The sequence below is a fragment of the Pogoniulus pusillus genome, chromosome 24 (assembly GCF_015220805.1).
Source record: "Pogoniulus pusillus isolate bPogPus1 chromosome 24, bPogPus1.pri, whole genome shotgun sequence".
Classification (NCBI taxonomy): Eukaryota; Metazoa; Chordata; class Aves; order Piciformes; family Lybiidae; genus Pogoniulus; species Pogoniulus pusillus.
In genome coordinates, this window is record NC_087287.1 from 20,866,200 (window position 1) to 20,881,121 (window position 14,922).

Consider the following 14,922-nt stretch of genomic DNA (forward strand, 5'->3'; position numbering starts at 1 on the left):
CAGGAGTTGTATTTTAGCTCTTTGGTGTTGAGAAAATTTAAGCCACAGAAAGGCTCAGGCTGGAAGTGACCTCAGAGGTTGTCTACTCCAACCTCCCCACCATGCCCAGGGACACCTCTCAGCTAGACCCAGCTGCTCAAGTTCTCATCCAGCCTGGCCTTGAACACCCTCCGAGAGGAGGCATCCACAGCCCCCCTGGGCAGCCTATTCCAGAGTCTCACCACCCTCCTACTGAAGAACTTCTTCCTAAGATCCAGTCTAAACCTACTCTCCCTCAGCTTCAAACCACACACCCTTGTCACTTAGTCTCTATAGGCACTAAGAAGGAGGAGACCTGGTAGATCATCAGTAGTGTTGTGAGCAGATGGCACAGGGACAGTGCACTGCAGAAGGCAATTCTGCAATCCAGAGGCCAGGGATCCCCCTGGAAGATCATTGCAGTTGCTTGGCAGATGTGGTTCAGGCCTGAACAACGTTTTGTCTCAGGGTTGGAGTGGGCATGAGTTCCATGGTGTCAAGCACAGCAATAGAATCATAGAGTCAACCAGGTTGGAAGAGACCTCCAAGCTCATCCAGCCCAGCCTAGCACCCAGCCCTGGCCAGTCAAGCAGACCATGGCACTGAGTGCCCAGATCATCAATAATAGTAATAATAGCTTGGTGTCACCTGCACACTTACTGATGATGGAGTCAATCCCCTCGTCCAGATCATCATCAATAATAGTAATAATAATGGTAATGACCAGGCTGGCATCATGTTCTTGTGTTCTACAGAATAGGTTTATGGGCAGAACCAGCAGGTCTGCACATCTGTGCTCCTTAGCAGAGACTGGACCCACATAGCTAACTCACTGGAAAGAAGCGCTACTGCAGACGCTTCTGAGTGTGCTGCCAGTTAGGACCTGCAGTTCTAATGCACTTCATTCCTTTCCTCCACACTCTCCAGGGTCCTGACCACTGCACGAAGTGTTTCCATTTTAAGGATGGCCCAAATTGTGTGGAAAAGTGTCCTGATGGCTTGCAGGGGGCCAACAGCTTCATCTTCAAATACGCCGATGAGGATCGTGAGTGCCATCCATGCCATCCAAACTGCACCCAAGGGTAAGTGCAGGCTCAGCAGTGTGAGCCCTCCTGCTTGCTGCTCAGAGCACCTGAAGGCTGGCACACAGTTTGGGTTGGCAAAGCATGTGTCCCACTGCTGAACACGTGGAGTGTGCAGCAGTAACCTAACTTTTTGTTGTCAGGTCTCATGCCAGTTCAGGATCCAGTCATGAGTGTCCAACAGCTCATCCGAAGGAATGCATCCACCCCTTTGGAAGCCCACAGAGAACAGCTCTGCAGGGTACTGCTCTCAGCTTCCCTTCCAGCTGCCACTGGCTGGCAGGTGAAGTGACTTCAGATGTCGTATTTAGTGCTGGCCAGTGCCGTGGCTGGGCAGTCACCTGCCGTGCCTTGGGGTCACCAGGCTGGTGCAGCTGGCTGGCAGTTAAGCTGAAGCTGTTCTTACAGCAGAGCAGACAGTTACAAACATGTTCACAATGTTTACAGGCATTTGCAATTGTCATAGAATCATTAAGTGGTTTAGGTTGGAAGTGTCCTCAAAGCTCACCCAGTTCCAACCCCTTGCCATAGGCAGGGACACCTCCCACCAGAACAGGTTGCTCAAGCATCATCCAGCCTGGCCTTGAACACCTCCAGGGAGGGAGCAGCCACAACCTCCTGAACAGTGAGACTGCTCATGAGGGCTCCCAAATAGCTCCTCTTCTCCTTCCTATCCCCTTTACCTCAGAAATAATCAGTTAAGCCTGTGTAAAAGCTTAAGAGATTAATTTTGCAGAGAAGCAGAGCTGAGATGCCAGAGCTGATAAGGGGTTAGAAGGAAGTGATAAGATAGGGTTACATAGGTTTCAGACAGAGGAGTTAAGGCAAGCCACAGCCAGGTACAGACCAAAGTGAGAGGCTTTGTTATTGTTCTCAGCAAAACCAGTGGGTGATACACACATCACTATTGTTTTCTGTCCACAGCCAGTGATCTAATTTCTCTCATTAAAATATTCCAATTAGCCTCAAACCAGCTCAGAAAAGATCTTCATCTCTGCCCCTCAGTAATGGGGAACTAACCCAGCAGCACTTCTGTGAGACCAAAATGTTTACAGAATCATAGAATCAAGCAGGCTGGAAGAGAGCTCCAAGCTTATCCAGTCCAACCTAGCACCCAGCCCTGCCCAACCAACCAGACCATGGCACTAAGTGCCCCAGCCAGGCTTGGCTTCAACACCTCCAGGCATGGCCACTCCACCACCTCCCTGGGCAGCCCATTCCAATGCCAATCACTCTCTCTGACAACAACTTCCTAACAACATCCAGCCTAGACCTGCCCTGGCACAACTTGAAACTGTGTCCCCTCGTTCTTTTGCTGGCTGCCTGGCAGCAGAGCCCAACCCCACCTGGCTACAGCCTCCCTGCAGGCAGCTGCAGGCAGCAATGAGCTCTGCCCTGAGCCTCCTCTGCTGCAGGCTGCACCCCCCCAGCTCCCTCAGCCTCTCCTCACAGGGCTGTGCTCCAGGCCCCTCCCCAGCCTTGCTGCCCTGCTCTGGACATGTTCCAGTATCTCAACTTCTCCTCTTTTTACTGAGGACCTATGCAAAGGGTTTTTCTGCAAGCAGACTTTGTGCAGGTGTCTGAGTTTGAGCATCTCAAGCCCTGAGTGCCCAAAATCACTTACTGCATTTGTTTAACAAAATAACAGTAGTGATGCACCAGCTACTGTTTTGCATGGGCCACAGAAGTTATCAGTGTCTTTCTGATGAGGTTGTTGGTGTCCAGCACACAAAGAAAGGGAAAGGCAGGAAAAGGGAAGACTTAGCCAGTGAAATAATCTTCAACAAGAGAGTTGCTTTTTAGCAACTAAAATTAAACCAGTAAATTATTCAACGTAATCTTGATGTCAACAGCTGTTGCCATTCAGAATGAGACCTTTTGCTGGTCTTGCAAATCTAATTACAACAGTGCCACTAGAGAAATGAAAGTGAGATCTCAAAGACACAGCCAGGATCTGTAACAGATTTGTCTTCCCCTCAGTCTGTTTAAATTAGCTGCACAGTATAAAAAATGCTGCTATCGTGGAAGAAGGGAGTAAGAGAAGCAACATGAACCATGAGCTCGCGTCAGGAGCTCTGGTCCTGGCCTCTGGAAGTGGCAGGAGTGCCAGTTCTGAGTGGACCTGCCAAGCCCAGCTCTGGATGGTGGATATGGTCTGCTCTGTGCAAGGAGTGCCCTGTAACTCTGCTGTCCTCCCAGAAGCCCAGGACGTGACACTTCCTTCTGCTCAGTCCCCTCTTTTGGGAAGGTCTAACTGACCTCAGTAATCCTCATGGCCTGATTGTGTTTCTCCCAGAGTAGGAAGGGAGCAGAATGTTTTTCTTGCCTTTCTACTTCTTTATAGGCCACTGGTTGCTTATAAGCCTGGAGAGGATGGGAGGCTTTGGTGCCTTGTGATGAACATCTAATGTTCATACTCAAACAGGAAGGACTTTAGGTGATTGTAGCTTGACAGCAGTCACTGCCAACCCTCAGTAACCAAAGGGTGCACTTCTGTTGAGTTCTGTTGTCATTTAATCCTTCAGCTTTCAGGTTTTCCTTCTGTGTATTTTCTGTAGCTGGTAGGTGAAGGAGTCTCATTTAGCAGTGCCAGTCTCCAGAGAAGTAACTAACTCTTGTGAGGTAAAGGGCCAAAAGTCTCACCCAGGTCACGTTTGCCAAGGAGCTTTTGCCATGAGCCAAATGCTGTTCCTGGGGGTTGGCCTCGGTGATCTCAGGAGGTCCCTTCCAGCCCCTAGCATGTGATAGAAATCCTCCTTTCATGAAAGAGTCAATTGCCCATCCTTGGGTGTCTTGGTGCCCCTCATTGAAAAGCCACAGCACCACCATGCCAGCCTGCAGGTGTGCTTCTCCCACGTTCTTAGAGAGGCTCAGGCCTGTGATGATGTCAGTCAAAGTGTTCTGCCTGCCCGAGGTGCTTGGGCTTTATGGGCTGTTTTTCCTCTTGCCAGCACTGCCAGGGGCTAATTTGCCCACAGAGAGAAAGCAAATCAGTTACTCTCTCTCCTTTCCTCCTTCAGTATGGAATTCTTTAGTTCTGTGCCCTTCCTTCAGAAATGAATATTTCAGTTCCCCTCACTCAGGACTCTGCAGTGCAATACTCTGTGGAAGGGACACATGTTGGTGTCTGGCTCACAAATGAGTAGTACCAAGCAGCTGTAATTCTGCTTCATCTGGCATCTCTGCTCTCTCTTGGTTCAGTTGCTGCAGTGGAGCCAAAGCCTTCGCAGTACAGCTTGGATACCTGTCAAACAGTGCTGCTCCAGAGCAGTGCTCCCAGTGTGCTGTTAGCTCATTCCTGCACTGCTGCTGCCTTTCAGTGAGGCTGCCTGATAAAATGCACTGTTTGTTCACCTAAGTTGTTTCACTTCTCCTCACCTGTTACTGTCACCAAGGAGAAGACTCTGGGAGGACCTTAGAGCTGCCTTCCAATACCTGAAGGGATGCTACAGGAAGGCTGCAGAGGGACTCTTTACAACAGTGTCCACCCACAGGGCAAGGGGAAATGGATGGAAATCGAAGGAGAAGAGGTTTAAATTGGATCTGAGGAAGAAATTCCTCACTAGGAGAGTGGCGAGGCTCTGGAATGGATTGTCCAGAGAGGCTGCGAATGCCCCTGCCTGGAGATGCTGAAGGGCAGGTTGGATGAGGCCTTGAGTAAGCTGAGCTAGCTGAGAGGTGTCCCTGCCATGGCAGGGGGTTGGGTTAGATGATCTCTGAGGTCTCTTCCAGCCTAAGCCCTTCTATTACTCTCTGACCTGTCCCTCTGTGGTGCTTTGCCACAGTTTGGTCATGGCTCTTCCAGATGATTGTTTTGTGCCTGGAACTTGAGCTGTGATGATGCCATTCTCTGTTAGGCACAGCTAATGACTGCTCCTCTTGATGGGTGTGTAATTATCCAGCCCTCATAATGAGCTTGCACTGGCCAGGAGAACTCTCAAGGAGTGACTTCCTTGGATGCAGCAACTATGCTCTTGGCCTTGCATAGCTGTGATTGATATCAGCTAGATGGAGGCAGTCTGGAGCAGCTCTGAGGCACATCGGGCAGCTCTCATTTAGTTCAGGAGGCAGAAAGCAGTTGGCACTTCTCCTGGCAGAGCTGGCCAAAACGGAACATCTCACAGACACAAAACTGTAGTTCTGTAATAGCATTTGACTGTCTGCTTCCCAGCCAGGCAGGACCCAGGTGGGACATGGCACTGGACACCTCACCTCGTCCTAGGGAGGCACTTTCTCATGCAGCTCTCCCAAGGCAGAGCATTTCTCCTACAGCTCTCCCAAGGCAAAGCATTTCTCCTACAGCTCTCCCAAGGCAAAGCATTTCTCCTACAGCTCTCCCAAGGCACAGCATTACTTTTCACCAAAACTTTTCTTTTCCTTCTAAGCCAAGACCAGAGAGGTCAAGGAGCCTCGTCGACATCTCTGTGGTCCAGCAGGCATCAGTACTGCCTTGCTCATAAAGCTTAGGTGTGTTTTTAGGAAGTCATTGTGAACTCCAGAGGACACAACAGTGCAAATTCAATGGCAACAAACTATCCTGCTGGGACAAAATTTCCTCCTGCCCCAGTTCAATTTTCTTACAATCACCATCGGTATGTGCTTCCTGTTCGCCAGGTAACTGCCTGGGTTTGAGTTATTTGGCTTTACCCTGGCCAGGCCATTGCCACAACTCACATTTTCTCCTGTCCTTGTTTGCTTCTAATAACAAAGATTTTTTAGCATTCATCTGATGGGAAATGTCTCTGCTGCTCGTTGCCTGTGCACAGTTAAGGCCTTGGGTTTCAGTCTTAAGGCAAAATGATGAAAGGGAGAGAAAGAGATCATCCTTCACAAAACAGTAGCCAGCCCAGTTTTCAAAACCCTTCTCACCTGTAATTTTCTTCCAGGAGGATGCTAAGGTGAGCTCCCAGTGTCATTTTCTGTAAAGCTCTATTGAAGTGCTGTAAGGTGCTGCATATATCATTAGAGCATTGGCATGTATCAGCCAACCAATCCAATTTACAGAGCACCCTTGGACATAAAAAACCGCCCAGATTGAAGCAGAAGCAGAGGAAGCCTGGGGGTGAATGGAATACCAGTATGATGTGTGATTCTGCCATGTTGGCACTTGGATGAGTCAAAAAGCCTGGAACCCAGGAAGGAAAAAACACCTGATGGCTGGGTGGTGCAAATTAACTTGTTAATAGATGCTGCCATTGCTCACCCAGTGTTGTGCTTCACTGCATGCAATCAGAACAGCCAAGCCTCTGGAGAGTGGGAAGCTGTTCAGTGTGGCTGCAAGCAGTGGCAGTTGCACCTGGGCAGTGTTCTCTTTGGAGATGGAAAACTCACTGAATGAGATTACAGCTCTAAATCAAAATGAATGGTATTGCAGCGTGGAAGGGGTGAGGTCCAAGCAGCTCTCTCTTCTTGGGTTCCAGTCCTAGCCTCCAAAAGTCTGAGAGAACAAATGTACAGGTGTGAAATGACTCCAAGTCGTGGAGCTCGGTTGGTCCGTCTGAACCAGTCATGGGCTCTTGGACCTCCAGTCTGAAGAGCCTGAGCTCAGATTTTCTTGCTGTGCCAGGAAATGGGACTTCTTTCTGCCTCCCTCATCGCTGACCTCATTTTCTCCCTGTTGCTGGGAAAAGCAGAGCTGCTGGGGTGCGTTTGAGACTGGTCAGAATACACAGTCTTGAGTTCTGAAGTCTGAATCTCAGGACTGCTGACATCTCCAAAGGCCATCCAGAGTTGTCTCTGCCTTTCTGAGCTGTGTTTGAAGCTACTTTTCCCATTTCTGCACTACCTGTCCAGCTGGGTATTTAATGGATTCGTTTTGTGCCTGCACGATTGCTGAAGGAGTCCTTACAGTTCCTGCTTGCATGTCAGTTTTTACATCAAAATAAGCATTAAACAAGAGGTGAGGTTGGCTGTGGTTCTGCTCTCCCTGGTGTGCAGGTAAGGGGAAATTGAATTCACTGGGTTTATCTAATAATGGCAAAGTGCTAGCTAATTTAAATGCAGCAGGAGCTGATGAGTGGCATGAGAGGGTGAAGTGGAAAGAAGCTCTCCTGGGAGCATATTTGAACTCTCTTGGATTTTTGATGTGCATATCCTTCTATCAAAGCCAAGCTCAAAGCAGGAGACTTGATTAAGAGTTGAGGATCATACCTTAAATTTCAAATGCCTCAGCAGAAGTGAGTTTCTGTCTCTTGATGTGCCAGATCACCTGCTCCTCTAGTAGATAGACAGCCAAAATGCCTGTTAATGAAATGGCTTGAAGGCAGTGTAAAGAGTTGCAATAAGCAGTTTGGCTTCCCTAATATGCTGAGGGCCTCCCGCTCCCTGTGGGCACAGAGGCACCAGCTGGGCATTCAGCTCTACAGCCCTAAAGGCTGAGCTTTACTTTCTGTTTGTGAGAGCCCAGATTGCTGTGTGAGCACAGAGGTGCCCTGGTGTTTGAATGCAGGGACCCGAGCACCACGTGAGGCCAAGCTAGAGCCATGCATGGCCATGCTTTGCAAACAGATTCTTTTGCTGGGAGGTGGTGGTTTAGAGGTGCTGCATAGCAGTCCCCTGCATTTCCATTGCCCGTGGTGATTTTGCAGGTGAAGGACTTCTGGAAGCGTCTAAGGAGGGCAGACTAAAAATGCCTGGATTGGCAGACACCAGTTTGCTCTGGTTTTTGTTGCTGGAAGTCCACCCTTGAGCTTTCCTCAGATCCCAAAATATTTGTGCAGTTGCCCTGGCTAGAACAAAGGGAACAGTTGTGTCAGCTACACAAAGGAGGAAAACAAGTTCTGCTTTGTGCTCCTGGAGGTCTCATCTTGGACACGAGCAGCTTTTGTGCAGTAATCACTGCTTTGATGATTCAGACAACACCCAGAAAAAGCAGCCCTATTGTCAGGACTCCACCGTGCGCAGGTGAAGCCTGCCTGGAGCGCTGTTTGAGCCAAGGTTCCCCAGCCTCGCAGTGCTCTCATGTTCCCATCCCCAATCTGTTTTCTTTCCCAAGCTGAGGTTTGGTGGTGACGTGGTTCTCTCTTCAGAAGGATGGCTAAGAGCGAGGGGATTCCTGCTCCTGGGCTCTGTAAATAACGGACTTCTCTCTCTCTTTCTCCCCTCTTCTCCGTTTGGATTTGCTGCAGGTGCATAGGGCCGCGCATGGAGGACTGCATCGGCCTGATGGATAGGTACTTGCTGCGTGAGCGTTCCCTGTGTGTCTTCCATCCTCCTCGTGTGGACAAGGCCGCATGCATCTGCATGTCCTTGTGAATGGCAAATGACCTCTCTTGTTCTGTAATTGCCTGCAGGTGTAGAGGTCCCGCTAGTCATGACTGCATTTACTATCCATGGACACGCCAGTCCGCTTTACCACCACACGCTAGGTAACATCCACCGCTCCCCCGTTCGGGTACGCAGCTCCAGGAGCTCACACTAACCAGTTGGGTCACAAGGCACCTGTGGGGCAGCAGAGTGCTCAGCTCAGGATGCCTGCAGCCACCCACACTGCCTCAGGGAGGCCAATTAAGTGTATCATTTGTTTTGGCTGATTAGAAAAAAAGATTTTATCTTAAATTCTGATTTTTTAAAAAAACTTTGGAACTGTTTTTAGGTTAAATCCTGAACTTTTATTCCAAAATGCATAATTCTTGATGAAAATTTGCCAGAAGTAAGTCTGGTAAAAACTTGGCTTACATTGGAATTTACTTTATTGTTTTTTGGGGGGGATTGTTCTTTGTTGTTGTTGTTTTGATGTTTTAGGTGGGTTGAGTTGTTTTAGGTCGGGCTGAGTGGAGTGGCTTTGGCTCAGTTGTGTGGGTTTGGTAGGTTGAATGGTGTTGGTTGAGCTGAGCAGTTTCTGGCTGGTTGAGTTGAGTGGTTTTGGTTGGTTGAGTGATTTAGATTGAGTGGTGTTGGTTGGTGAGCTAAATGGTGTTGGTTGATTGCACAGGGTTGGTTGAGTTGCACTGGTGTTGTTTGTTTGGTTGAGCGGTTTAGGTTGAGTGGTGTTGGTTGGTGACCTGAGTGCTGTTGGCTGATTGTGCAGGGTTGGCTGAGTTGCATTGGTGTTTGGTGGGGTTGAGTGGTTTTGGTTGGTTGAGTTGTATGGTGTTGGTTGTGTTGAGTGGTGTTGGTTGAGTTGAGTGGTGTTGGTTGGTTGGTTTGAGTGGTGTTGGTTGGTTTGAGTGGTGTTGGTTGAGTTGAGTGGTGTTGGTTGGTTGGTTTGAGTGGTGTTGGTTGGTTTGAGTGGTGTTGGTTGAGTTGAGTGGTGTTGGTTGGTTGGTTTGAGTGGTGTTGGTTGAATTGAGTGGTGTTGGTTGTGTTGAGTGGTGTTGGTTGGTTGGAGTGGTGTTGATTGTGTTGAGTGGTGTTGGTTGTGTTGAGTGGTATTGGTTGGTTGGTTTGAGTGGTGTTGGCAGTGTTGAGTGGTGTTGGTTGGCTGAGTGGTGTTGGTTGGTTGGTTGGAGTGGTGTTGGTTGTTTGAGCTGAGTGGTGTTGGTTGGCTGAGTGGTGTTGGTTGGTTGGTTTGAGTGGTGTTGGCAGTGTTGAGTGGTGTTGGTTGTTTGAGCTGAGTGGTGTTGTTTGGCTGAGTGGTGTTAGTTACTTTCAGGGGGTTGATTTTGTTTTTTGGCTGTAGTTTAAGGCAGCTGAAAAGCAAATGAAGCTTTTTCTTCTGTACTTCTCTGGAGAAAAGGAAATGTTTCAGCAAAACTGATTTTTTTAACTCACATAACACTATGATTTGTTTCTTTAAACAGTTCTTTTCTGATAAAAGATTGTAACTTTACAACAATTTCATGTTTCAGCCACGGTGATCAAAACAAATTGGTTTAAGAAGACTCAAAACATCTCAGTCACACTTTGCATTCTTTTTCATGAAAGGCTTTCTTAGCCATTGAGTTAACTTTGAATTCAAACTGGTTAGTTTGACTTCCAGACTTTGGGATTGCTGTCCTCAGCTAGAGCCGGGGGGAAACTCTGCCATTTCAATCAGCTTCACCTCATTAAGGATTTTACTTTGATTTAGTTCCTTTTTCCTGGTCTTTGAAAAAAATAATGCTTGTAGGTTGCCTTTCCTTCCTGCTGTGTAGCTAACGTGAGTGGTGCCATTTCTGCCTGGAGAGAGAGATAGTTTGGCTTGCAAATAAGTGCTCCCTAAATGCTGTCAAATGGTGTCCTTGATCCGGTTCTGATTTAGCTCAGGGACCAATGAATGAGTGACAGAGGCTGAGTTCTTCAGTATTTCAGTGGGTTTGTTTTCCTCTTACTGATCTGTTGTATCCCCTTGGAGATACTCCTGTGGGGGCCTGATTTGCAGATGTACTCTTCATTTGCCCAAAGCAAGCCATCACTCTAAGGTCTCCATTGGGTCACCCTCACTCAAAGCATGAATACATTACTATTATTACTATTATTACTATTATAAATTGATAGGGCTTTCCGGGCTACAGAGAACAGTAACCAGTTCAAAAGGAACATCTCCTTCATCAACTGGGGTTTTAGTCAGTCTTCGAGGGAACAGTGTTTGAGGTTTAATCAGTGTTTGAGGTTACTCATAGCCTGGATACTAGGAAGACAATCAGTTGGCTGGAGTGTAACTCTTACCAGTGCTACAGGCAGATGGAGGGAAGAGATTCTGCCACTTTGCACTGGTGAAAGCTCACCTGCAGAGCTGCATCCAGCTCTGGAGCCCTCAGCACAGGAAGGACATGGATCTGATGGAGAGGCTCCAGAGGAGGGCCATGAAAATAATCAGGGGGTTGGAACCGTTCTGCTTTGAGGACAGGCTGAGGGAGCTGGGGGTGTTTAGCCTGGAGAAGAGAAGGCTCCAGGGACATCTAACAGCAGCCTTTCAGTACCTGAAGTGGGCTACAAGCAGGCTGCAGAGAGACTGTTTGCAAAGGCCTGCAGGGACAGGACAAGGGCAATGGCTGCAAACTGGATCAGGGCAGATTTAGATTGGATGTTAGGAACAAATTCTGCACCATGAGGCTGCTGGAACACTGCAACAGATTGCCCAAAGAGGTGGTTGGGACCTCGTCGTCCCTGGAGATATTTAAGGTGAGGCTCGACAGGGCTCTGTGCAGCCTGACCTAGTTGAGGCTGTCCCTGCTGAGTGCAGAGGGGGTTGGACTGGATGAGCTTTGGAGGACACTTCCAGCCCAGGCCATTCTGTGATTCTAACCTCTCCAGCTTTTCCCTGATAGCCCAGAAGGGAGTCAAAGCTTGTTCAGTTTTTAATGCAAGTGATAGAACTCCAGAATTCTCCACTGCACTGAGAATATTCAGTAGTAGTAAAGTCTGTGGAGGTTCTGCCAAGTGACCACTGGGTGGAAAGACTCCTGTTAATTACAGCAGGCACTAGAATGGGTCCTGTGTTTAGAAATTAACAGGACACGATGCTAAAGGAGGTGTTGTTTAGTGGGGTGCCAGGCTGCAGCCAGGTGTTAGCAGGCAGTGCTTATCTTGGGTTTTTTATGTTGTGTGACTCATAGGGTTTGAGTTCTGGAATCTACTGTCAAGATAGCACAGCAAATTAGCAAGAAAGAGGAGTGCAAATGAAGCCAATTGTTTTACTCTGCTCAAGTGAGTAATTTCCTGCTTCACTCTGCCCGAGGGGGAATACCCTCAAATGTTTCCTTTAGAGCTGAGGAATTTATTTTCTCTTCAAACTTCGAAACTCACTGCTCTGCGTTTCATGTCAGGATGTAGGTATGATGCTTCCAAGCCACAGGAGGAAACCTCAGACCTTTGCATTGTGCAGTGACAGTCTCTGCTTTTCTGGTTTGATTCTGGGGGTTTGTTTGTTCTGTTCTAATGAAAATGGTTCATTTTCTTTGGCCTGAAAATGGGCAAAACTGCACTGGCAAAGTGAGCTTTTTTTATTCCCATAAGGGTGTCAGTCAAACATGGATGTGTTTCACATTAGAGAGAACATTTCTCATGTCCCTTTAGCAGTTCCATGCCTTGGACTTTGTGGGCCATAAAGCAGTAATCAGGTTTACACTTGGGTTTCTTCCATGGATGTGAATTGGCAGTGAGCTGGAGGGCAGGCAGTGAAAGCAGGACTAACACAAATGAGCCATTCCTCATCTTCACCTTTTCCCACTTTCACACCAGTGTTGCCTTTTCCAGTTTTCAGTTTGCCAGTGACCCACTGACTGGAGGCTTTCTGTTCAGGACAGGAGGGAACTCCCAAAGGCACAGGAACAGGCTGTGCCCATGCGCCATAAGACAAGTCGATGGGGAGGAGGGGGCCTGGTTCAACAGAGAGATGTGGTTGCTGCTTAGGGAGGAGAGCCTAAGGTGACTGGCAGAAGGAGCAGGCCACTCAGGAGCACTACAGGATTGTCATCTGCCTGCATGAGGATGGCCAAAGCCCAACTGAAATTAGTTTGGCCTCATCTGTTAAAGGGAGCAGGAAATGCTGCTACAAATACATTAGGGGCAAAAGGAGGACTGAAGAGAATCTCTGTCCTTTGTTGGGTTCAGGGGGGAATGGAGTGGTCAAGGAAGAGGAAAAGGCTGAGGTACTTAATACCTTCCTTTCCTCAGTCTTTGGTTGTGAGCCCAGCTGCTTGCTAGATACCCAGCCCCCTGAGCTGGAGGGTGGAGATGGGAGCTGAACGAAGCCCCCACAGTCCAAGAGGAGATGGTTAGCAACCTGCTGCACACTTACACATAGATAAGCCCATGGGGCCAGATGGCATCCATCCAGGGGTAGTGAGGCAGCTCTGGAAGTGCTCAGCCAGCAGTGCTGTCAGGTGAGCAAGCTCCAGCTGACTGGAGGCAAGCAAGCATGATGCCCATCTATGGGGCCAGAAGGAGGGCCTGGGGAACTACAGGCCTGTCAGTCTGACCTCAGTGCTGGGAAAGAGACTGAACAAGGCATCTAGAGTGCCATTATGCAGCATGTGCAGGGCAATCGGATCATCAAGCACAGGTGGCATGGGTTGATGGAGTACAGATCCTGCATAAAGAACCTGATCTCCTTCTACAACAAGGAGACCCATTTAGTGGATGAAGGAAAAGCTGTGGATGTTTATCTGGACTTCAGTAAAGACTTTGACACCATCTCCTGGAGGAACTGGCTTGGATGGGTGGATAGCTGGCTGAGGTAAGAGCTGGCTGCCTGGCTGGGCTCAAAGAGTGGTGGTGAATGGAGTTAACTGCAGCTGGTCACCAGCAGCATTCCCCAGGGCTCAGTGGTGGGGACAGTTCTCATGAACGTCCTTATCAGTGATCTGGGTGAGGGAATTGAGTGCACCCTCAGTGAGTTTGCAGGTGGCAGGTGGGAGGGTTGATCTGCTTGAGCGTAGGAAGGCTGAGCAAAGAAATCTGGACAGTCTAGATCTATGGGTCAGTTGTATGAGGTTTAACAAAGCCAAATGCTGGGTCCTCCACGTGAGTCACAGCAACCCCATGCAGCACTACAGGCTTGGGGCAGAGTGCCTGAGAAGTTGCCTGGTGGAAAAGGACCTGGGGTGTTGGTTGACAGGTAGCTGACTGTGAGTCAGCAATGTGACCAGCTGGTCAAGAAGGAACCATGGTCTAGCCTTGAGCTCTGTGCTAAAGGGTTGGACTTGATGATCTGTGAAGTCTCTTCCAACCCTGATGATACTGTGATACTGTGATACTGTGAATAGTGCAGCCAGCTGCAGTAGAGAAGTGGCTGTGGCCCTGTGCTGGGCACTGGTGAGGCCACATCTCAAATGCTAAGTTCTGTTTTGGGCCTCTTCACTACAAGGAAGACATTATGGTGCTAGAGCATGCCCAGAGAAGGGCAAAAACGCTGGGGAAGGGTCCAGGTCTGGTGAGGAACAGTTGGGGGAACTGGAACCAATAGTCTGGAGAAGTGGAGGCTGAGGGGAGACCTCATTGCTTTCTCAAATCATCTGAAAGCAGGTTGTGGTGAGGCTAAGATTGGTCTCTCCTCTCTAGCATCAGGTGATAGTAGGAGAGGAAATGGCCTGAAATTGTGCCAGAAGTTCAGGTTGGGTATTAGGAGAAAGTTGCTTATGGAACGAGTGGTCAGGCATCAACACAGGCTGCCCAGGGGGTGGTGGAGTCACCCTGCCTTTAGGTGTTCAGGAAACATGTGGCTGTGGCACTCTGGGACATGGTTTGATGGCCATGGTAGTGTTAGGATGGAGGTTGGATCTGATGATCTTAGAGGTCTTTCCCAGGCAAAACAGTTCTGTGATTCTGCAGCAAAGGAATCCTGACTGTCATGTTTTATCAGTGTAAGCAGTTCCATCAAGCTCCAGCAGATGTGCCTCCCATGGCACATTTCCCAGATGACCAGGGCAGGTTTCTTGCTTCTATTTGGTCCTTTTTATTTTATGGAACAAAGTGTTTACTTTTGGTGGTGCATTTTGCACAGGGGCTTGGGTTTTGTTGAAGTTTTTTGGTTTGGGTTGGGGTTTTTTTGTTTCTTTCAAACAAACAAACAAAAAGCAACCAAGCAAGCAAAAAAACCCCAACCCCAACCAACCAAAAACCCGAAGCAGCCCAGCCAGCCGACAGACCAGAGCAACCCAAACCCCTCTTGCTGCTCAGCAGAGTTCTGTCCAAAAGGCTGCCAGCAGCCCTTGCACTCTCTCCAGCATGCTGCCACATCTAGGCCCATTTTAACCCTTTTCTTCTGGACTGTAGATTGCTCAAATGTCTCTTATGTTGCTCAGTGTTGCTCCTGTGCCTTTCCCACCTTGCAAGGGCCCACGTTTAGTTGTGGTGTATTCAATTTAACCCCACAAAGGCTTTCCCTGTGTTCTAACTGCCAGGAAGAGTCCAAACTCCAAAGGAGTTTGGAGGCACAAGGAAGACAGGTGCCTCTTCT

At 48.7% G+C, this 14,922-nt stretch overlaps 1 protein-coding gene across 6 annotated transcripts in view; it reads left to right on the top strand.

Moving 5' to 3' along the window:
• ERBB4 (erb-b2 receptor tyrosine kinase 4) overlaps nt 1-14,922 on the top strand; it is a 915,544-nt gene that overhangs the window by 684,807 nt on the left and 215,815 nt on the right. For 2 of the 6 annotated variants that reach the window (XM_064163916.1, XM_064163918.1), the window contains exons 15-17: nt 946-1,100; nt 8,228-8,272; nt 8,393-8,467. In XM_064163916.1, coding sequence (XP_064019986.1) covers nt 946-1,100; nt 8,228-8,272; nt 8,393-8,467 — 275 coding nt within the window. The remainder of the gene's footprint in view (nt 1-945; nt 1,101-8,227; nt 8,273-8,392; nt 8,468-14,922) is intronic. The other 4 variants (XM_064163919.1, XM_064163921.1, XM_064163917.1 and 1 more) reach the window with 2 other exon arrangements.